The sequence below is a fragment of the Astyanax mexicanus genome, chromosome 3 (genome assembly GCF_023375975.1).
Source record: "Astyanax mexicanus isolate ESR-SI-001 chromosome 3, AstMex3_surface, whole genome shotgun sequence".
Taxonomy (NCBI): Eukaryota; Metazoa; Chordata; class Actinopteri; order Characiformes; family Acestrorhamphidae; genus Astyanax; species Astyanax mexicanus.
Window position 1 is genome coordinate 57,271,838 of NC_064410.1, and position 25,232 is coordinate 57,297,069.

Here is a 25,232-nt window from a genome sequence, read left to right on the forward strand (position 1 = left end):
AAACTTTAAATATAAATAAAGTTTGGATGACTTATTGAGTATTAATCTACTAATTTATTGTATTTATTAATTTATTTTATTTTGATTTAATTTATTTTAGAAACAACCGTCATAGCAACAGTTCAAACATATTGCATAATTGTATTTATGTTTATTATGTATGTTATGTTGAGAACATTGCTCAAATAGAGCCATTCACTGTATACCTGTGTACTTCATTATTGTAAGTCGCTTTGGACAAAAGCGTCTGCCAAATGAAATGTAATGTAATGTAAACTCTACCTCTTCACACCTTTACAACTGATGCTCTCAAACACTTTATTAAGAGGTAAGAAATTCAAGTAATTAACTCTTGATGAGTTCAGCACAGCTGTTAACTGAAAGCCTGAATCCAGGTGGCTCTTCCTCATAAAGCTGACTGAGAAAATCCAGCCAAGATGTGCAAAACTGTCTTAGTAATGTAAATAATGTAAAATATACAAAGAGATTCTGGTTTGTTTAACATAATAATAATTTTAGGTTTTAAACTAACACAACATGACAGCTCTGTTGCCATAGAGAAGCATAATGACTGGTTTATTATAGGGTGTGTGCGTTTGGAAGCAACAGGTGCACTCCTGTTGGGGCCACGTGACTATAAGGATAAACGGCTGTGGGTCACGTGGTGTGGGCACACAGTGTATACCTGGCTGTATGAGTGTGTGTGTAAGAGGGAGCTGAAGAATATTAATTAAACTGATATTAATGAAGGAAAGGCTGATTTGAGGCTGGTCACTGAGCGGATCACCGGTTCAGGTGTTGAAAGGTGATGAAGGCGCTGATTGGCTGAGCTGGGCTCGCGCTGGACTTCGCCCTACCTGAGCAGTAAAGCGGAAGTGGAGCCAGTGATGGCGCTGCGGACAGGGCGCTGTTTACACTTTCTCTGTCTCTCTCTCTCTCTCTCTGCGGGTGAAAGTTAAAGCCTGAACTCTGGGTTTATCGTGTTACCGGTGTTTCTGAGGTTTTGAGGAGGTTCTGAGGAAGTTTTGAGAGGTTTTAGAGCTGCTGGAGGAAGGAGAGCTGAGGGGAACAGGTGTCTCCGGCTCTCTGAAGCTGAAGGTAAATATATAAAGTATCGTGTTGTGTCGCTGTTTGTCCTGTTTAAATGTTTTATTATCGAGCTGAACTGCTGTTAAACTCTTGATCTCACTCATACAGCCCGACGCTGCTGAGGAACTGCATGTTTTTAGTAAGTTTAACTAAACTACTCAAAAACAAAGCCATGGAGCTCCACCTCACAGACAGCACTCAACTGGTTTGGGTTGTTGTATTGTAAAACTAGTGATTACCATCAGCTGTGGGTAGAAACCAGTTATATTTAGTCTGTAACATTTAGTCCTACACTCAGCCCTACATACAGGAAAACAACAAAAAAAATGCTTTAATGAACCTAGTGTTGCCTAATCTACAGATAATACTAACTAATAGGGCTGGGTGATATGGAGCAAAAATAATATCTCAATATTTTTTTTTTCCTCTGAAAGACGATATACTATATATATCTTTATATTTTTAGCTGAATGATGATTTATAATATATCTCTATTTCTAATACACTATATATATATATATATATATATATATATATATATATATATATATATATATATATTTTTTTTTTTTTTTTTTTTGCAGTATACAATATGTATCTCAATATTTTTTGTTTAGTTGTGATATACAATATATAGCTCCATATTTTGTTATTTTGCTAAATGGTAATATATATATATATATTTATTACCATTATATATTACCATATATTACCATTTATATATATATATATATATATATATATATATATATATATATATATATATATATATATATATATATATATATATATATAATTATATATATATAATATATATAATATTTATTTATATTATTTATTTATTTATTTATTTATTTATTTTTTTTGCTAAAAGCAAATATATCTCTCTTTTTTTTTTGCTAAATAATGGTATCCGTTATATGTATCTTGATATTTTTAGTTTAATTGGTGTATACAATATATAACTCCAATTGTTTTATTTAGTGGAATTGCGATATACAATATATGTCTCAAGATTTTTTCTGATACTTTTTGCTCAAGATTTTTTTATCACATAAGGTAATAACAGAAGGATACTTCTAAGACAAAGCTACATGTTCCAGATTTTACACGGACACTTTTATTTAACATTTAGTGCCGTATTCTGTATGTTAGAATAGCCTATAAAATAGTTCTAGCATAATTTTATGTGGTCAACAACTGAAAGGCATTTTAATTTGATTAGTTTAATTTAGTTTTTTTTTTTTTTTTTTTAAATATGTAAATATTTACACTACACTACAAATACTTATGTTAGAACCCACTGCTCTGATTGGGTGAAAAGAGCACTGGGTTCTAACATGAGTACAGGTGGGGGAATATTTTAATGCATGGTCCCACTTAGTATGCGGAAACAACACAATATGTACAACATAAATAAAAAAATATATAGACAATATTCAGATTAATTTACACTGTGAACATACTTTGTACATTACACTGTTGAGTGTTCTTGTATAATATGTAACTGTAAATATACAGATGTACATAGCTATTTACAGGGGCGTCTAGAACATCTTTGGTCAGGTGAGGTAGGCTCAGGTGAGGTTGTTCAGCAGCCTGATGGCTTGGGGAAAGAAGCTGTCTCTGAACCTGCAGGTTCTGGTCTTTCTGCTTCTAAACCTCCTTCTGCTCGGCAGCTGTGAGAACAGGCTGTGGCTCGGGTGGGTGGGGACAAGTTTTACATGTGAACTAATAATTAAATATCAGTACAGTGGTTTTATTAGTAATATTTATGGAAGTAGTATTGCAAATACAGTATGATACATAAATATTTGTTCTTTCACCAGTGCAAACTGTTCTATAAAAACACATGTGACCTTTATTAGCAATGTCACTTCCTCTGGCAGGAAATGTAGAAGGCAGTGAGATATCAAACCGCTTTTCTCATTACTACGTTTAAAATGTTGAGAGTACACCATTTATATATATATATATATATATATATATATATATATATATATATATATATATATATATATATATATATGGTGTACTCTCAACATTTTAAATAATACACAAATAGAACTGCTACAAAATGACTCAACTAAAGAACTACTACTAAGTACAAATACTTTGTTACCTTAAGTAGATTTCTACTTCTTACATTTTCACACAATTATCTGAACTTTCTAATCCTTGCATTTAAGCAACAGCCTTGTTACTCCTATTTCGTTTTAGCTTGTTTTCATTCCGGCTTCTCATCATTCAATAAAACCCCTATCCAGATAAATCTCTCCATCCAGATAGAGTGAATCTGATTGTGATTGGATGTAGAGAAGTATAAACATGTACCATTATGACACCCTATTGGTTTATACTGTGATCCATCACACACTTTTTTCCCCTTACATTACTTTTACTTTTATACTTTTTAAGTAGTTTTAAAACCAGTACTTTTACATTTTTTACTTAGAGAGTAAAAATCTTGAGTTGATACTTCAATCTACATAAGTATTTTAAACCCTAGTATCTATACTTCTACCTACAGAGTAATGAATGGGAATAGTTTTCACTCCTTTGGTCATTATGTTATTGCAGCATCAGAAAAATGTGAACAGCATCACCTACCCATGTTAAATGTTGGTTAAATGGAGCCTCCCAGTATCTATGGGTGTACATAAGCAGGTATTATCCTGTAAATTGACTATAGACTTTTGTCTTAGAGCTAGGTTTTGTGGGATAGTGCTGAAACTGTATTAAAGTGTACATACCGGTAGCACTTCACTAAAAACAGATGGGGTTAAAGAGTGAATAGCTTAATTTGGCTCAGAGTAAAAGGTGTGAGCAGCAGCTATAAGTGCTCCAGCTGTTCTCACTAACAGAACAGTCTGAAACACAGCAGTAGGGAATCTAAATGTGAACGAGTGTGATCCGTTTTTATCACAGATGCACTAATATATACAGTACAAATAAAGGTTTAGACCCTTTTTCTCATTCAGTGTTTTTATTATAATTTTTTTCTTACATTGTAAATGAATGCTGAAGTCATCCAGGCTATAAAGAAACACATAAGGAATTGTGTAGTAACTAAAAAGTGTTAAGCAAACCAAAATACTCTGTGAAGCATTTAGGTGCTCTTATCTGGGAGCTGTTTCCTCCGATGAAATTATTCTTCGCAACAGAGGAAACTCTTGCTCTTCCTTTCCTGGGACGGTCCTGATGAGAGCCAGTTTCATCATAATGTTTTTGATAGTCTTTGCAACTGCACCCAAAGATACTTTCGAAGTTCTTGTTTTTTTTTTTTTTTTTCCAGATTGACTGACCTTCATTTTTTTAAGTATTTTTTTCTTTACTTAGTTGAGTAGTTCTTGCCATAATCTGGATTAGAACATTACTCAAATACAGCTATTCACTGTATACCTGTAACTCTACCTCTTCACTACTTTATAAATGATGCTCTCAAACACATTAAGAGACAAGAAATTCAGTAATTAACTCTTGATGAGTTCAGCACAGCTGTTAACTGAAAGCCTGAATAAAGCTGACAATCCAGCCAAGATGTGAAAAACTGTCTCTATCTAAGCAAGAGGTACTGCTTTAAAGAATCTAAAATATAAAATATATTATTTTTTTGTACTATATAATTTCATATGTTTTTCATTAAAATTTGGATGACTTTTGTATTAATCTACAATTGGATATACTGGATGTAAGGGACGCTTTAACTGATGCTTTATGTAAAATGTAAAGATGTTTTTATAATAAACCAAAAAAACAGCATAACAGTATGACCACCTTCTTGGTTTTACATCCATTCTTCTCTTTTTTTTTTCTTGCTGCACTGATAATATAGGACAGACTACAGACTTGATACAGTCCTGTATCTGTTTCTCTACATATCTTTATTATTATCCTCATTTCACCCTTTTCTATAATACTCAGAACCCACAGGACAGAAAAAAACACAGCAGAGAAGCTGCTATTATAATAATTATTATTTGGGTGGTGGAACATTATTCTCAGCACTGCAGTGATTAGCACTCATTAGCATGGTGGTGGTGTATGAGGTGTTAAGTGTGTGTTGTGCTGCTGGTACAGTGAGTGGATTAGATACTGCAGTGCTGCTGGAGTTTTTAAACACTGTGTTTAATAACTCACTGTCCTCCACTATATTACACACTCCTACCTACAGCTGCTATGTTACCTTGTAGGTAAAGTAATGTCAGAGACAGAAGCTCTGAAGGATCTGTTGCTGCACAGTGTTTTTTGTGTTGGTCATCCTCCAGTCCTTTATCAGTGGATTATCTGTGGCCTGTAACACCACTAGCAGCTACAGGCTGAGACTGCACATGTCAGACAGTGGTTGTGGTTTGGTGCTGATGCAGTTGGTAGCCTACTGGCCTCACATTTCTTGTGACCAAAACTGGTTCGCCACTTACGCTGTGCTCTCAGGTTTGCAGACATCCTCCAGTGGCTCTCGGCCGTGTTTTTCCACCGTTCTGTCGTTTCTGTATTAACATTTATATTGGCTGCAGTCTGCAGTGAGCGACTGAACGCTTGCGTCTCGTACAGGAGTCATGGTTTCATTTCAGAGTGTTTTCCATTACAGTGATTCAGGCTGGGTGGCCAGCCTTTTCTCACTGGTAGCAGGACAATGATAGATATTAACTGGTAATCAGAATGTGAAAAACAGTCGTGCTGCTTGATGTCCCATAATTTCAGTGCATTTTATTATTTTTCACGCAGATGAATGAATCATTGGTGGAGATCGGTAACATCACACGGACGATGGCTTCAGACAGCAGCGTGCAGGACTCAGCTCCTCAGTCATCATCATCTCTGCTGCTGTCGAACTTCACTCGCATGTCCAACCTGACGGTAGTGATATCGAAGAACGGGACGCCGGAGGAGGACCAGATCTTCCTGAACACGACTGCAGCTCAGGCTCTCTCTGGGATTTTTGTTTGGTCTGCTTTGCTCATCACTTGTCACCAGGTAAAGTGCTTTGTTTCCAATATCACGCAGCCCTAGTTGGAAATCAAATTGAGCTTTTTTTAGGCGATTAATAATTGATTAATTGAATAATCATCAAATTAATCGATTATCAGGATAATATTTGTAGCCTTAGTTTTCAAACTGCAGATGAACCAGAGCTTGGTTCAGTTGATTTGAACCGAGACCACCTCTATTTTTTGTTTGGAACAAACTCAGACCAAGTCAGAAGAACCAAACCAAACAAAGCAGGTGTGAAAAAAAACATAAAAGTTCCTCAAGGAACTACTAGTGTTAAAAGTGTGAAAGAGTCTGAGGTGTAGATTGAAGGTGTGGAGTGTAGGGCAGACAGTCAGGAATTCTAAAAGATAAACACTAATGAAAAATCACCAGCCCTTCCCATTTATTGACTTCCATCTACTTTGGTCTCACAGCACCTCTACACAAACTTCCACCAAGCACCTAAACTTCCAGTATGTCAGCCTGAATTTATGCAAGTCTAATATAACTGGTTCATTTCTGCTCTTAAAGCTGCGTCTGGGGAAGCTGGTGAAAGGCTGGGTGAAAGACTGTTCCTACAGAGGTGAGGCACAAATCTCAGCTCTGAAAAGCTCAGGAGGAGCCGGGGGCGCTAATGGCCACGGCTCATTGAAAACGCAGGAAAATAAAAAGCAAATGGCCTAAGCCCCCCCCCCCCTCCCTCCACCCTTACAGGGCAGCGGGCTATATCCACATCAAGTGTGGATAATACGGCGTAATTTGAGCCTCCCTGCCTTTCAGAACAACTATGAAAACACTGGGTGTGTCACAATGGCTTATTATACACTAATAATATAATATAAGGTAGATACTAGCACTGGGCAAATAACCGGAAATCTTGGGCTGCTCCCTTAAAGTCGATAAGTCGAATCATCAGTCGACAGACCCGTATTTCTTCAAGGTCAAGAAGTCGAGATATGGATGATATTTTAATGCAGAATTGTAAATATTAGGAAATATAACAGTACCAGTCAAAAGTTTGGAATACGTTGCCTCTCATTCGTGGCGGCACGGTGGCTAAGTGGTTAGCACGTTCGCCTCCCAGCACTGGGGTCTTGGGTTCAAGTCCCTATCTGGGTCGAGTTTCCATGTACTCCCCATGTCTGCGTGGGTTTCCTCCGGGGACTCCGGTTTCCTCCCACAGTCCAAAAACATGGAGATCAGGTAAATTGGATACTCTAAATTGCCCAGAAAAAAGAAAGTGTGTGATATGTATGTAAGTTTGTGTGTGTGTAAATGTGTGTAAATGTATGCATGACTGTGCCCAGATATGGATTGGCACTCTGTCCTGGGTAAATGCTGTAGTGCCGATGCAGTCCTCCAGGTGGACGGTCGTTTCCGGTTGAGGAGTACGCTGTGCGCTATTGGCTGCCGCTTCTCACTGGTGTGTGGATGTAATGTGCTTGTGTGTAAAAACGTGTTAATTGTAAAGCGTCCTTGGGTTTCTAGAAAGGTGCTATATAAGTTGAACTTCATCATCATTCAAGGTTTTTTCTTTCTTTTTAATGATTTGCGCAGGGTCTAATATGGGGCCTATTATCTTTCTTTAGTCACATGACTACATGCGGTGATATGCTTTAATTCTATCATCATTGACCATCAGTAAATGTTGCATTATGTTTGGAAATCAAGGAACCAGAGTCTGGAGGAAGAGTGGAGAGACACACACTCCAAGCTACTTGAGGTCTAGTGTGAAGTTTCCACCAATCAGTGATGGTTTGGAGAGACATGTCATCTGCTGGTGTTGATCCACTGTGTTTTATTATCAAGTCTAAAGTCAGTGCAGTTTTGTTTTCCCACAAAATTTTACAGCACTTCATGCTTCCCTCTGCTACTGACAACTTTTACGAATGTGTGGATTTCATTTTCCAGCAGGACTTGGCACACTGCCCACACTGCCAAAAATACCAATTGGTCTTAGATAATATTCTAATTTTTGAGGCTGTATGCCATAATCATTAACAGTAATAAACACTTTCACAAAAGATCACTTTCACATTTCACATTTTAAAGTAAATTACTGAAATAAAGTAACTTTTCAATGATATTCTTCATTTTCAAGATACACCAGTATCTACTGGTTTAAACTGGTTTGTTTAACTTTTTTTCATTAATTAAATAATTCCATGTGTTCCTGTATAGCTTTAATATAGTATTCAAGTTTACAATGTAAAAAAAAATTTAATGAAAAGAATAGCTTGCACGTGTATTTGTACACCTTTATCTACACTACATACTGCATGCTCAAAAACTAGTTACTTATTAGTTCTAAATCTGGACACACTCCGTCGCTCCCCTCCCAGTCTTTTCTCCCTGTTCCTCTGCAGCTCCAGGTGACCAAAAGTTGATTTGAGTGATCGATAAATAGCTGCCAGCTGGTGCCAGGCGGGCATTGTTACTTCCTTATTGCAGTGTTCTCCATTAAGAATGCCGCTCGCTGTCCTTGAGCAACCAGAGCTGACGGAGAGTGCTGATAAGAGGACAGTGTAAACACTGTAGATGCTGGTGTGTTCAAGAGTCGCTGTTAACACTAGCATGCCTGAGATGATTTATCTCAGTTCTGTTTTCAGATGAAAGTTTAATGTTGAAAGCCTTTACGTACAAATTTATGAAAAAACACTATATTGCCAAAAGTATCCACTCGGCCATGGGAACTCCATTCCATGAGTGTCTTTAACTGTGTCACCTGTGGCCATAGGAGTCATTGGAACCTGAGTTCAGTGATTTGGATGGGTGGAATCTTATATAGTGTATTAGATTCCCTAATTTTATATAGACATTTAAACAAATTCATGTGAGCAAAATTAGTCATATAACTAATCATATCCAACTGAAGATATGCCTTTTAAACTCAATTTCTAAAAATATAAGTAAAAGAAATACAAATTTCTCATGAAAGAAAGGTTGCAACCTTAATATTAGTCTAGAACGCTCTGCCCTGGACATTTTAGTGGTAGGCATATTACAATAACCTTTTTGGAGGATTTATTTTCCCAGAAATAACTGTGATAAAAGATATTATTGTCATTTTAAGACCATTTAATGTCACTGATATAATGAAAATATAATAGCAAAGCAAAGCAATTACACTATTTCAAAGAGCAGTGAACTTTAATTATTAGAAATATTCAGACTTTCAGGAATTGGACTATAAAAAAAGTATTATCATACTTTCATCCTTCATACTATCATCCTTCATAGTCTGGATCTCTTCAGTCTTCATTTACAATGTAGGGGAAAAAAAGCCAAAACATGACATGGCCAACAACTGCACATTTGCATAAAAGTGACAGAGCCCTTAAATGGCTCCATCTGAAAGGGACTGAAACTGGCAATAATAGAGCTGGTGAGATCTTTTCTTTTTTATGTGAAGGTGATTTATGTGCAAATAACGTTGTATAGCCCATAGAGCTATTCTAAACTTGTGTAGGAGGAGGTATAATATGTTCTCTTTTAAATACATTTATTCAATTGTGTGGGTCATGTTATCTCCATCTCTCTATATGGTTTAAAAAGACATTATTTTTTAAAGGGGTAAGCTATTTTTTATTTTTTTTGACTATGTTAAAGCTGATGTCTAAGTTTTTTTGGGATTTGGGGGATTTAAGGCCCTCTCTGGTGAGAATGGGTAATTGCACCAAGAATGTGGAAGAATCATTTTAAACTGGGCGGGTGTGATGCAGTCTCCTTTCAGAGTGGGTAAATCCGATTCCAGGTTATGTTCAGTCAGAGAGAAAGGGAGAGAGTGCTCAGTCAGAAACTTCACTCATTTGTTTCTTTGGTTTTACTATAAGTGAATGGAGGAGCTACTGAGCTCTTGAGTTTCCCCTTCTGAAGTCTCCAATGCTCCACCAGCCACTCGCATTTAGTAAAACTGAGCTGGATCCTCTTTTAGAGGCTGTACGTGTGACGTAAGTACGTAAAAACGCGTGACGTGGCCAGAGGAACTCGCACGAAAAGCAACTTGACACCCCAGTTTTTAGAATGAATATATTATGCTTAGCTAATATATGGTCGTTCCAGCACACTGGTACCATTAAACACAATATTTTGTCCCTTCTCCACTCAGAAATGCTTCTGTTTTCAGTTTAAAAATGACTGTAAAAAATATCTAATTACACTAGCAACTGTTTTTCAAGCCCAAGATCATGTGTATTCTTGGCTGAGCTACAAAATCAGTGTCTCATCTCCATTAAAAAAAACTGAAACAGGCCTTTTGTGGTTTTGAGCTGGGCTTAATCTGGGCGGTAAACTATCCCTGAGGATCTTTGTGAGCAGTAGTGACTTGCTGAATGGAGTCTGAAAGGATTAGTAGGTGTAGGTGTAACTGAATCACACAGTCTCACGTGTTGGAATGATCTCATACTGGAAATGTAAAGTACACTCACTCACTGTCCCTGATGAAACCAGTGATAACCAGTGATAAGAGCTGTCGCTGTAGACGGCTTAGGAGAGCCTGGAGCAACTTGTGACATAATGTAATAAAAGCTCATAGTGAGCAATAAATTGCTGATAATGTAGTAAAATCCTGATCTAATAATGTAATAAAATATTTGCACATTATATAATATAGTAAGGTGAGGTAAGTGTGTGATCTGTTTAATGCATAATGTATTAAACAAATATAAAGGAGTGCGGGTCATGTGATAGCCGTGTTTAAAGGTGCCACAAATTATTATGGGAGTGAGGCCTAGTTGTGTTTCAGATGAATGGAGCATTTCATTTCTAATGTTGTGCAGGGATTTAAAAGAGAACTATAGTGTGACATTGGCTTTGGGTGTAGTGAAACAAGATAACAAGTACAAACTTTTGTCAAATTGCCCACCTTCATTCTCTCCTAGCATTCCTAAATACTGCACTTTTAGCCAATGCTCCCAACAGGCTTACAATGCAAGTGATTGGGGCATAGAGTTGCCCATATTTTTACACCATTAACAAGCTCCAAGTAGCTCCAAACTCCATTTTGCAGAATTCTAAGGGCCCTGACATTCAAAACAAGAACTTTCTGAATGCATTGATCAAAATTTAAGCATTGATTGCAACCAGATCAAGAATCTTGTAGGAGCGATGAATTTAGGCTTGTACACTGGGGGAAGGAATTGATTCTTCTTCGTCGTCTTCTTCTTATTCGTCTTCTTCTTCTTCGTCGCATTATTCTTTGACGTCTTATTCTTCTTCGTCTTCTTCTTCTTCTTCTTCGTCTTCTTCTTATTCGTCTTCTTCTTGTTCGTCTTCTTCTTGTTCGTCTTCTTCTTGTTCGTCTTATTTTTATTCGTCTTATTCTTATTCGTCTTATTCTTATTCGTCTTATTCTTATTCGTCTTCTTCTTCTTATTCGCGTTACTCTTATTTGTTTTATTCTTATTCGTCTTATTCTTATTCTTCTTATTCTTCTTATTCTTCTTCTGAACAGATTGTTTAAATAAGAGTTAAGAAAGTATGAATATATCATAATTATGGCATATTTTGTTTTGCAATACTGTTGCAGTGTTTTAAAACAGTATCAGCTTTTTAATTATTAGTGAACATTTTAAACTTGCGTCAGATATTGATTGATTTAATGTTTTGTTCAAACCCCGCCCACTAGATAGCAGTGTTGTACTCTCATCTACTGTCATTAGATCCTACTGTTCTTATTTACAATTTTTATCATTTTTAAATGTGTTTTTAGATCTTGATAATTTTTTTTTACAGTTTTCTACACCCATTATCTATTTTATGAGCTCCAGTGATCATATAAGACACTCTGTAGTTTACAGGTGATTACAGGTCATCCTGTATGCGGTGGTCATAATGTTATGCTGTTATCAGTGTATCAGTTCTTGGCAACAGATGAACAGCCCTAATAGACACCCAGTGTTTCTGGCTGAAGTGATTATCTGTTAGGGTATTGATTCAGCTGAGGGTCAGAGGATGACTGGAATTTAATTCAGCTGGTTTTGCTGACACATCCCGCATGCTCTTCTTCTTGATGTAGACTACCTGACCCATGAAGAAGTTGTAATATAGAATATGGTTCTGGAGGAGGGTGTTATGTAATTGGACTGCTGGGAGTGTGGTGCTGGGAGAAGAGGGTCAGGAGGAGAATTTCTTCCACAGAATGCCTGCGGTGCACCTGGAGGACATGTTTTGATTGCTTCCGAATCTTCTGCTCCTCCCTCTGAAACCCTAATGCCTCCGAGAGGCTGGAGCTTCTGAAGCGGCGAAACAATGTTCGTCTTCCGTTCGGCGACTGAAAATAAATCTCCATGAAACGGAGTTCCTCTGCGCATAATTACGATCTTATTCCTGGCAGTCCCGTCTCGCCTCTCAGACCAGCAGCCAGGCAATTTGTCCAGCGCCATTTCTTCTGAAGCACGGAGAACAGCTGCCCGTCGAGAGGCGAGGAAGGGCCCGTGTGAGGAAAACGTATGTAAATTGCGCGGAGATTAAAGCGTCGCTCGTTGGTGTTAGTATTCTGCTGTCTTTCCCGATTTCCCTCTGAAAGATTCCCGCAGTGATGTTCACTTCTCTTTGCATACTAAAACAGGAGATTGAGATTGTATTTCTCAAACACTTTGTTCTCCAGACGCTGATTTGGATCAACCGAATTACAGTCGCGGCCCACGATTTAACGAGATGCCGACGGTGCAGACTTCAGAATTCTGAGGACGCGAGCTCTTCTACTCAGAGGCCCAAACCCTCTTAAATACGAGCTATGCAAACATAAGTCTCAAAAACGAACCTTTTTCATTGTTAAAAAGCTGATATTTTCTTGTGTGTCAGCATTTTTGCATCTTGCTTTGTAGCCCTCTGTAGCAAATCACTCAAAATGGAATAATAGCTGCGCGTGATGTAATAACTTGCTTACGATATAAAAACATTTTCTATGGCTGTACCAACCAACCAGTATAAACATTCCACTGTTCATTCATGTTTTTTTTTTCTATATATAATTAACTAGCAATCATAAAATCCCAGTGCTTTAGAACCCATAACAGATTTCCACCAGCAGAATCACAGGAACTAATTTTAAGGCATTTAAAAGTGTAATAAAATGAGAGTCTGAATTGCAGCCTAATTGAATTACCAACATATAGTTCCATTTCTCTTTTGTACCCCTACCGTTTGTTTTCCATTGAAATCCTCCTCCTAAGAATTGGGACAACCCAGAGACTGTAAAAAAGATGGACACCGTGTCGCCGTTCCCATTCATTCAGTGAAAATGAAGCCAAAATCTTCCGCCATGTTGGCGATCCTGAAACCCGAGTCTGCGCAGTAGAGACCAGAGGAGGGAGAAAGACTGTGGAGAAACAGCCTCCTCATTTAAATAACCCCGCCCCTGAGGGCTGCCTCGCGGTCACAGACTGCAGAGCGGCGGAACGGAGCTGACGGTCTGTTATTAGTCCCGCCCATAACCAGCCCTTTTACAATAACCACACCTTTTTTGAATAGAGCTGAATAACGTTTTAAAAAATGAGTTCTGTGGGGATATAAAAAATTGACAATATAAACAGAGGTTACACTAGCTGTTGTATTTAAATAAAGGAGGTAGAATTGCAGTATGTTGTAAAAAAAACGTGATTGAAAGTTGTCTGTTTTGTCAGTGAAACCTATGGGGATGGGTGGGGTTACACAGCTTTCTGAAACCGAACAGCAGGGGGCGCCCGACCTGTGGTGGCTTCACTTTTGAGAGACGATTCTCTGTCCAGCTACACACAGTCTATGGGACAACCCTTCAAGCACCTGAATCAGATATAGCTAGCTCTAGCAGTGAAGCGCTAAAGTTCAGCAACCTAGCGTTAGCTTCTAGTTAACTAGTAAACTTTAGCGAATCGTATGTCTTCAGAAAGGGGGCAGGTGGTTTAGGAATTAATTATTATTGTCCATTCCTTATTTCCTCTTTTGCATAGTTAAAGGTGGAATGGGAAAGTTAGCTAGCTAGCTACCGATACAAACTACTAGCAAGATTCGTAACTACACATTAAACTATGGTAATATAGTGCTAATCATAATTTTTAATGAGGAAATTACATTATATACTTTTGTGGGTTTTGTGGGTTTCTTTAGTTGTTGTTTAGTTGCCATCTTGCAAGTGATTCTCATAGCCCTCTGTTTTAAATGTTTCTTTGAAAATATCTGTTGAAAGGGCCAATTAGTCCTAACACTTCCCCTCCTACCCCTTCAGCTTATAAAAGAATCAGGACACCCTACAACTAGGCGTGCACACACAAAACAGAGGAAAGGGCTTAGTGGTAGGGCTTAATGGTAGGGCTAAGGGGTTAAATGGGAAATAAATAAATATATATATAATTTATATATATATATAATAAATATATAATATGTATTATAAGGCTTTTTCACATAATGTTGCATGCATAATATGCTTTAATATCAAGTTAAAGTACACACACAGATAAACATGAACCTGTTGGCATATCTTATGCCAGGTGTAGTTTAGCCTAGAGAGTTTTTAAACCCCCAGTATTGAGCTGTGAATCAGCAGAACATTGTTCTCTGGAATGATGGTGGAGCTTCATACATTTTTTGGGATGGTTTTTGTGAAGATCGAACAACATCCTGACCTTACCAACACTCTTCTCACTGAATTTAATAAGATCCTCACGGCAATGCTATAGTAACAGGGCAAAGTCTAGTAGAAAGTCTTCCCTGAAATTCTCTGCACTTTTGAATTTCTGCTATGTAAACACAAACCACAGAACAATCCTTTTTCATGGTTAAAACGCTGATGTTTTCTGTGTTCTGGCGGTTTTGCTTTCGTTAACCTATTTTACTGCTTACTAACTGTAATTACTGCCTGTACTAACTTCAAATGTAATTACTGAACATAATAATGTAATAGATTGCTGATAATATAATAAAATCCTCATCCAATAGGATAATTCGATTTTTGCACATAATGCAGTAATGCAAAAAAAGTCCATTCTAAAAAGAGAATTTAAGCAAGTGGTGTATTGTGTTTTTTCCATTTGTAAATGGGCAATATAACAGGCTTAGACAAATTCTTTTAATAACCTGAAACTGCCCCACAGATAGAGATTTCCGCTTATGAATCCTGTTTTGTCTCTCTTTCTGTATTGTATCTAAACTTTTATTAAATGAAAAGAGCCACAGAGGTCATGTGTGCTAATATACAGTACAACCCCAAATAACAAAAATGTTGGAGTAGTAAAAAAAAGGGTATAAAAACAGTGTGTTTCAGTTCTTTTTCTACAGACTTTTATTTGGTTGCAGACTGTATGAGCTTGAGCTGTTTCATGGTTTAACTTTGCTTAACTTTTATTTAATTTATTAATTCATATCCATTCCTGCATTGTAAGTTATTAATTTCTTGCCATCAGATAAGCATGAACCTCTTGGCATCATGCCTATTGCCAGGTGTGCTAGAGGCCCCCAGCATTAAACTGTGTTACATTAGTGTTGCTAAGTGGTTGATGTGGTATCCTAGGAGGTGGTTGTGGTGTTCTTAAGCCTTTGTTGTGGTATCCACGTTGATTGCTGTGCTATTTTTTAAGTGGCAACTCTGGTATCCAAGGTGGTTGCTGTGCTATTTCTAAGTGGTAACACTGGTATTCAAGGTTGTTGTTGTGCTATTCCTAACTGATAACTCTGGTATGGTATCCAAGGTGGTTGCTGGGCTGTCCCTAATTAGTTGCTGTGGTATTCCAGGTGATTGGTGTGGTGTTCTTAAGCATTTGTTATGGGAACTAGGTTGACTGCTATGCTGTTCTTAAGTGGTTGCTGTGGTATTACAGGTGGTTGCAGGGTTGTTCTTAAGCCTTTGTTATAGTATCCAAATTTGTTGCTGTGCTGTTCCTAAGTGGTTGCAGGGTTGTTCCTAATTAGTTGCTGTGGTATTCCAGGTGGTTGCTTAAGCATTTGTTATGGTGACTTGGTTGGTGGGTATGCTGTTCTTAAGTGGTTGCTGTGGTATTCTTATGTGGTGGCTGTGGTGTTCTAAAGCATTTGTTATGGTGACTAGTTTGGTTGGTATTCTGTTTTTAAGTGGTTGCTGTGGTATTCTTATGTGGTGGCTGTGGTCCAAGCCAGTTGCTGTGCTGTTTTTGAGAGGTTGCTGTGGTATTCCAGGTAGTTGTTGTGGTGTTCTTAAGCATTTGTTATGGTAACTAGGTTGGTTGCTATGCTGTTTTTAAGTGGTTGCAGTAGAATACTAGATGGTTACCGTGGTGTTCTTAAGCCCTTGTTATGGGATCCAAGCTGGTTTCTGTGCTGTTTTAGAGTGGTTACTGTGGTTTTCCAGGTGGTTACTCTGGTGTTCTTAAGCCTTAGTTATGGTGTCCAAGCCAGTTGCTGTGATGTTTTTAAGTGGTTGCTGTGGTTTTCTTCAGCATTTGTTATAGGATCCAAGTTTGGTTGATGTATTGTTCGTAAATGGTGACTATGGTATTTCATAGTGGTTGCTGCGGTGTTGCTAAGTGGATGCCAGAGTGTGAAGGATGAATAGGAAGCCTAAGGAGGATCGAATATCAATATAATTGCACATTGCTTTGCCACCATAATAATAAAGCCCTTTTTAATGGGCATCTATAAACAGACCCGCGGTTGCATCACAGTCTTGCTGCTTGTTGGCAGGATCAGTGCTGACATAGAGTTTTCAGTGTAGGCAAGCAGGAGATCAGGATCAGGTTCTAAGCTCTCACCATGTGCTTAAGTGCAAATGCTAATCCAAGAATAGTTTTTCTGCTGTTTGCTGTTCTAGGAACACTGCCCCAGGAGAGGATCAGACTATCAGTAGGAGAAGTTTCTGATCTGAGACCCTCAGCATTCTACTTTATTTATTTATTTATTTATTTAACAGTTTGCCTGTCACGATAACAATTTTATTTTTTAAATAATATGTCCCAGAAATTATAGCGGTAAACTATATTGTTGGCATTTTAAGACCATTAAATGGCACTAGCATAATGAGAACTTAATATTATAACAAAAGAATTACACAAATAAACTTGGTAAACTTTTCATTCATATATATATACACATTGCGATGTGCGGAAGCAAGGAAACCGTGGGTCGGCCCCACAACATGACATGCAGGCCCGGTCTGCCCCAGCTGGTCCGCGTTGGACCGGCATAAAGACCCTGCATCAGTCTTGTAACCAAGAAATAATCATTGAATAATCGATGTAATAATAATCTGTCAAATATATGTCAGCTTAGTCAACTGACCATCTGTCCATCTTGGCCAAAAATGACCAAAAATGAAATACATCATTATCTGTGCTGATCAAGATTACCAACATAGGGTAAGCTTTCTTTAGGTCTTGAGTTTGATCATTTGTCATGGCAGCCTAGAAAAAACTAAATCACTCAAGTCTTAAGTTCTTAAGTGCCTAAAGAAGCACCAGGATTTCCTCCCACGAGAGAAAGGGTCAACTTCACCAGAAGTTGTAGAACATAATTTGCATGACCTAGTCAGGTTTGCAACATGAGTAAAGCATGATATCGTGTCATCCACAACTACCTCAAGGCTTCCTGCTTCCACAGCTGGAGTAACCAGGGAGTTCTCCAAGCAGATGGTGGAAGCTCAGTCTTGCTGAGGTTGAGCTTCAGGTGGTGGGCTGTCATCCAAGATGAGATGGTATGTCAGCCAGATATGCAGTGATTCAGGTACAAACTTGGGTGTCAGAAGGAGAGATGGAAAGGATGAGTTGAGTATCATTAACAGAACAGTGGTAGAAAAATTCATATAGAGATATTTCTTCATTTGGAAAGTGAGTGTAGAGAGTAGTGAGAAAACAAAAGAGGGCCCAGCATTGAAGCTTGAGGAATACCATAGAGGACTTTACTGAATTTACTGAATATGGCTAATGTGGAGCAGTGTGATGTTTATCTGATATGTCAGTTTAGCATTGAATACCTGGGACACAAAAGAGGATAAATTAATCATCGAGTTTGATCCAGAAGTAGTCTTTCAACATTCAGAACGAATTCAATATATATGAATTAATGAATTAATGTCCATTCAGAACTAGTCCAGTATCTTGCCAGAATAGTAGAAAAGGCACCTACCCTTTCACCAACATGGGACCAGCACCATTCTGGTCCACAAGCATAATTTTAAACTGGTTTGCTGTGTTTACACCCACAAAAGTAGGTTTGCTGAAAAACACCACAGTCCAAACGGAACTGGTTCAGAAGCCAGATTTCTTTTGGAAAAGCACTATGTGTGAACTTTACTTCTGCTCAGATTCTGTGCATATAATGTTTTTTTGGTATTTTTTGGTATGGTATTGCTTAACATTTGGTTAGTAGTTGCTAAGGCTTCCCAGGTGGTTGATATTTTGTTGCTTAGTTGTTTCTAGGGGAGAGTTGTTATGTTGCTAAAAAATGTGATGGAACACTTGCCAATACACAACCATAGAATTTAGTATAAATAACCTTTGCACTGATGGGTTAAAGGCAGAGTTCAAATTCAACATTGTCTTGTCAACTCTTCTCATCAACTCAAGTCATATTTATTAAGCTAAACATACCTAAATAGTGTGTAATATGTGTAAGACACCATGCCATATATTTCAGCATCAAGTTGTACAGGTTCTTAATGGTCTCCTGGGAATACTCGTGTAGTTCCTGCAGATTTGCGGTGTATCAATAGCATCCCACACCCACTTTTTAAGTCTGGTGATTGATGGGTCTGATGATGCTTCTGGCTGTGACACAGCATTTGTGTCATCAAGGCAAGCTCAAGTGCAGCAGTATGTGGACAAGCATTGTCCTTTTGTGCCACTGGTTGCAAGAACTAATCACTTGTTCTTTAAAGGGATACTAAACCCCCCTAAAATTGGAAAAAGGCAAAAAAAACTAAATGGAAGGGGTAGTTTGGGAGAGGCACTGGGTGATGTATGGGTTTAGAGGCGGGGCAGTAGGGAGAGCTGATTGGCTGAGCTGCAGCAACAGCAGTGTGCCTCTGATAACGGTGAAACACAGATGGTTGGACGTCAGCAGGGAAAGGTATTATTGATGTCTTGGGACGATTGTCTGATTGTCTGATTTGCATATTGTGATGTGTCTGCGTACCAAAATACCCGCGCTGCAGAGGCGGAAATTACCACAGTAAAAGTGTTTTTAAAGCGTTTTTTTAAGCGTTTTTCATTACTTTAAAGGAACACGGTTCATCTATTAATGGAAAAACAAAATATTTTTAGGGTTTAGGGGTTTTTTGGCTCTTTTAATTGTAAATGAAATTAAATAATTGTTTAATCATGATGTTGATCCGAGCTCATATCGCCCAGCACTAACTGCAAGAGTACCGTAGTTAAGGTCATGGCTCAGCAGTGTCAAAGTGTGACTAGCATTACAGATAGAAGTCCACGTTTAGCCACATGCTGTCTGCATTTCAAAGCCTAGGCTTTGGGCTATCTGTGGCCTGGGACTCAGAACTACAAATTAAAATTACATTGCCTCCACCATAATGAACTGCTCATGGTGCACGGAAGACTCACGGTAACATGCGGGCATTTACAGACACTGGCAATTAGAGACGGTCAGTTTGGAGGAAAAAAGGCCGCATCAATGACAGGAGCCATTACCTTGAACGGAGCTCAGTGATCCGGCGGGGCCGTGGGCTTATTTCTCTCCTGCTCCTGTACAGGAGAAATGGACCACATCAGTCTAGGAGCTGACTCACCCTGCTTCTCCAGAGTGCCCAAATACATCACTCCTCCTCCCACACACTGACTGAGCCATGAAAAATCTCACAGCTAATTTCATGTGAGTCACAATCTGTGCGCAATCTGAAGTTACTTCAGAGCTCTGACTGTTTGAGGGATTTATTACTGCCCAAAAATACAAAAAAAAAGCGTTTTTTTAGAGATAACACCTTGTGGACATTATTTGCTATTTATATTTATCTTTTATTTCTTTTTAGTACCGTAGGTTAAACAAACAATGCATCAAGAAGATATAGTCTGTATTGTTAGGGTTTATTAAACTGTACATGTAAAACAATACAAAAAAGTACTAATTCTAGTAAGAACTAATGCTAATGCTGCTGCACCCAGCCTTAGTGCTGGAAAAACTTCACTGAAAACTCACCCTTATAATGCTGCACTTCAGCAGAGTGACTTTACTGCTCCTTAACACCTGACCGGTAGAATTCATATGTAAAGCGCACCGGATTATAAGGCACACTGTCAATTTTTGGTAAAATTGGATTTGGAAACTTTTAAAGATGCTTTTGTAAATGTATATAAGACATTAAAAAGATTCGACCTGCTATTCTGAGAATGTATATGATGTGTGCTCTAGAGATATCTGGTTTGAAATGTACTTGGGTTGTAGTGAAACTGGATAACCAGTACAAACTTTTGTCAAATAGCCCACCTACATTCACCCCCAGCATTCTGAAGTACAGCGCTTTTAGCCTAAGCTCCCAACAAGCTTACAAGAGATGTACCAGTTTTAAAAAATGAATTATGACTTTAATGATATTGTTGTGAATGATATGTCATTTAAATGAGTTGTTGCGTTTTGTTTTGCCGGTAACCTCAACAGTATAGATTATCTAATAATGCTTTATAAAACAAAACAAAAACTTCAGTTCAGCTTCCTGGACATTTTTTTGCTACTAAATATCTTCCATAGATACAACTAATATGTAATAAGTATCAAAACTCCCAACAGAGTTATTATTTGACACCACTAAAAGAAATATAATTTACTAGGGGTGTGACGAGACACTAATATCACGAGAATGAGACGAGATTTAAAAATAACATTTTTAAGAAAACGTCAAAAATGAAAAATGAGTTTTATTTGACAATCATATAACGCAAACTTAACAGACTGGTTTCTCTCACACATTGATTCTATAAAAAATAGAAATAAGAATAAGAATAAAAAATTAAAAAAAACTTTTCAAGAATTTATATAGTGCAATCAATAAGTGCAAGCCACAACCAGTCATATTAAGACTATGGTTTGTGTTTTTTTTTTTTTTTTTTTTTCCTCATAAATCTCCTAAAATTCCGTTTATTGTTTCCACTGGAGCCAAAAAGCTGCACTAAAGCGGGCGCCAAATGAAAGCCCCAAATAAATTTTCTCTCAGGAGAAACAGCCAATCAGCTTGCTGGTTTTGCGGAAAGCGGTGGGCTAGTAATGACAGAACGTATCTCCTCCACCCCCTCCTCCCCCGAGATCTCGTCACACCCCTATAATTTACATTATATTGCCAAAAGCCAAATTTCTTTAGTCACTACAGACCTCCAAATTTTATGTAGCTACAAGATAAATTAAGAACAGTGGAGTGTAAACTTAAGAGAGTTTAATGGAGAGTTGTCCGAACAGCTCTATCCAAAGTTTTTCTTTTTATGATCATAAAATAACATTGTCAATATACTGTCAAAAAGAGCATGTCTGTGTGTCTTTGGTATTGTGAGGGCGCGAAAAATATGCCTTGCACTCATTCTCTTAATTAATCATGGGTGTGGTTTATGTTGGGCGTATTGTGAAATAAACCAATCAGTGTGTCACTAGACATTCCCTTTAAGAGGCAGGTGCGCTTAAGAGTGTGGTGCTTTGTGCATCTCAGCAGAGGATAATGACCTGCTCGTTCACGCTGTGAAGATACACCAGCAGCTCATTTACAGAAATAGCAATGTTATTTTATTCTTTATTTTGTTTATTGTTGAGTAAAATGTCGGGTTTGTGCTCTGCAGCGCGTCTGTGTTTGTGTTTAACAAGTGGGGGTATATGCATGCTGGACTCAAATATAGGAATTGACGATTGACTGTTGTCTAGGTTTATTTTAGTCAGTGGCGCACCGGAGTTGTCTGCTGTCAAAATGTATTTTCTAGGTGCAAAGCGTGACAAGGTAGGGACAAGATAGCAAAGAGCATTGCGACGCTCTCTGCTCAGGGTGTACGATAGAACCCATTGTGTTTAAAGTTGTTCAGAAGACAAAAGAGATTTTTATCTTGAAACAGTATATCTGCACGTTGTGAGTATGGTCTGATTTATTATGCTCACATTTAACACGAAGGCAATAATGCCATCTTTACCCAGCTATACCTCACCTGTAATAATTAACCACACAGTCCATCTGGGCTGCTGTATAACAGCAGTATAATAGATAAGCTAAGCTAACCGGTCGCAATTAAAGTGGTTGTACTGGAATAGATCTGTTGGATTTCTCCTCTCTCTCTCTTCTGTTATCATTAAACCCATTACTCTGCGTTTTTACTCTCCTCTCTTCTGCCTGTCCTTGATCACTTCACCCCCTCCTTTATTACCTGAGGAATTTTTGATGATTATTTCCGTTTGCCCCACATCCTCACCCACCCCCTGACCCCAGTCCCAGCATGCTCCCTGATTATACAATTTAATCATTTAAATTTCCTTTTATCACACAGCTCCTTCTTCTCCACCTGTGGTGCAGAATCTCACCTAAGGAAAAATTCTGAGAAATGGCTTTTATTCATAACCTGTTTTATTCAAAACCTGATGCGTCATCAGTGCACTACATTTAACCCCTTACACTGCAGCCTATTACTCATATGTTAAGCTTAATATCTTTTATTCATTCACTTCTGGGACTGACATATATATATATATATATATATATATATATATATATATATATATATATATATATATATATATATATATATTATACACTCTTTATCCATATTCTTAGCTCCATCTAGGTCTGCCATGATAAAAATCTTTTTTGTACTATGTACAGCTCTGGAAAAAATAAAAGACCACTTAAATATAAATTGAAAACCTCTGGAAAATAATCAAGGGGAAGATGGATGATCACAAACCATCAAACCAAACTGAACTGCTTGAATTTTTTGCACCAGGAGTAAAGGCATAAAGTTATCCAAAAGCAGTGTGTAAGACTGGTGAAGGAGAACATGCCAAGGTGCATAAAAACTGTGATTTAAAAACCAGGGTTATTCCACCAAATATTGATTTCTGAACTCTTAAAACTTTATGAATATGAACTTGTTTTTATCTGCATCTTTTTTGTTATTTCAGCCATTTCTCATTTTTTGCTCTAAATAAATGCTCTAAATGACTAAATATTTTTATTCGGAATTTGGGAGAAATGTTGTCTGTAGTTTATAGAATAAAACAACAGTGATCCTTTTACTCAAACATAAACCTATAAATAGCAAAATCAGAGAAACTGATTCAGAAACTGATGCTGTATATCATTGCGTAAATTATTGCAATAAACTATATTATTGTCCTTTTAACTCTTTCAGGCCCTGCATCTATTACAGTGGTAATCCTGTATTTTCTTTTGTTGCATATAACAGTAATTGAGACCATGTTGTCCATCAGAGTAGATCATGAATTAGCCAGTGAACAAGCAAATGTAACAGTAGCTTAGCCTCACTTACTGCACTGGAAAAAACTCATTTTAAATCATGTTTAGAGATGGTTTGTGAAATAAAAACAATACAATATTTCATTTAATTCCTTTTCATTTTATATGGAGTAGCTGAACAAAAAGTATACATTTCCCAAACTTAATTAATTACAAAATGTATTCTGTATAGCAGTGATAAACCAGACTGAAACAAAAGTGAAACCTCACATTTAGGTTGAGCACAGCTAGCCAAAAAAGGTTTTTTTTTTTCTTTAAGTGAACGGAAGCTTTTGTGGTTAATTGTGGGGCCACAAGTTGCTGAAGTTTGAGATCTTTGCTGTATAGGTTTACATGTGAGAATCAGTAGTACATGTAACTATAGTAGAACTGTCCAAACTTTTGCATATGTCTGTAAATTGTGTAGATTTAAGCTTTTAACTAATAAAACTACTGTGAATGTATTAGATGACATTTCAAACACTGCACTGACTTTGAACTTGATAAAACACAGTGGATCAACGCCAGCAGATGACATGTCTCTCCAAACCATCACTGATTGGTGGAAACTTCACACTAGACCTGAAGCAGTTTGGACTGTGTGTCTCTCCACTCTTCCTCCAGACTCTGCTCCCTTGATTTACAAATGAAATGTAAAATTTACTGCTGATCAGTGATGGTTTGGAGAGACATGTCATCTGCTGGTGTTGATCCACTGTGTTTTATTATCAAGTCTAAAGTCAGTGCAGTTTTGTTTTCCCACAAAATCTTACAGCACTTCGTGCTTCCCTCTGCTACTGACAACTTTTATGTAGATGCAGATTTTATTTTCCAGCAGGATTTGGCACACTGCCCACACTGCAGAAAGTACCAATTTGGTCTTATACAATATTTAAATTTTCTGATACACTGATTTTTGGGTTTCATTGGCTGTAAGCCAAAGAGATGGCCCTGTATATTTGCCCCAATACATTGGAAAAACACTGTTTTCAAAGGAGTGAAAAGTAGAGACATTTATTACTCTGTAGGTAGAAGTATAGATACTATAGGGTTTAAAACACTTCTGTAGAAGTTGAAGAATCAATTCAAGCTTTTTGCCATTTAAGTAAAAATGTAAAAGTACTAATTTCAAAACTACTTAAAGTATAAAAGTAAAAGTAATGTAAGGAGGAAAAATAAAGCCATTAAGAACAAAAGCTTAGGCCACGCCCACAGAGTCCTATAGTGCACTATAGTGCACCCCCCCTCCCTAAAACACATTTTTCTAAAAGCCATAATGACTATAATGTTTTATTAAAATGTTAATGTTGATAATATAATTTGGGATTTTGTACTAGGATCCTCCCTTGTGTTTTAGCTGCATATATGCTGATTGTAAATGAATATATTTTAGTAGAATATTTAGTAGTAAATATATTAAAGAAGTTTAGTTGGACTGGAGTTTGTCTGGAGTTCTCTTGAGTCTCTGCACGGATCATTTTCATACTAGACTACATACGTCTGCTATGTTCTAGCTGGAGTGTTGGGGGGGGGGGGTGTGATGGATCACATTATAAACCAATAGGGTGTCAGAATGGTAGATGTTTATATTTGTCTACGTCCAATCACGATCAGATTCTCTCTATCTGGATGGAGAGATTTATCTGGATAGGGGTTTTATTGAACGACGAGAAGCCGGAATAAAAATGAGCTGAAATGAAACAGAAAATAGGAGTAAAGAGGCTATTTTTCAAAGTCATCTGATAAATAATTACTCCAGTAAAGTATAGATAACCAACATTTCTACTTAAGTATG

At 37.5% G+C, this 25,232-nt stretch overlaps 1 protein-coding gene across 1 annotated transcript in view; it reads left to right on the forward strand.

Annotated features, from left to right (window-relative positions):
• The first annotated feature begins 676 nt into the window (after window positions 1–676).
• tmem184a (transmembrane protein 184a) overlaps window positions 677–25,232 on the forward strand; it is a 56,208-nt gene continuing 31,652 nt past the window's right edge. Inside the window, exons 1-2 of the mRNA XM_022683371.2 lie at window positions 677–1,098; window positions 5,818–6,066. Coding sequence (XP_022539092.1) covers window positions 5,818–6,066 — 249 coding nt within the window. The 5' untranslated portion in view covers window positions 677–1,098. The remainder of the gene's footprint in view (window positions 1,099–5,817; window positions 6,067–25,232) is intronic.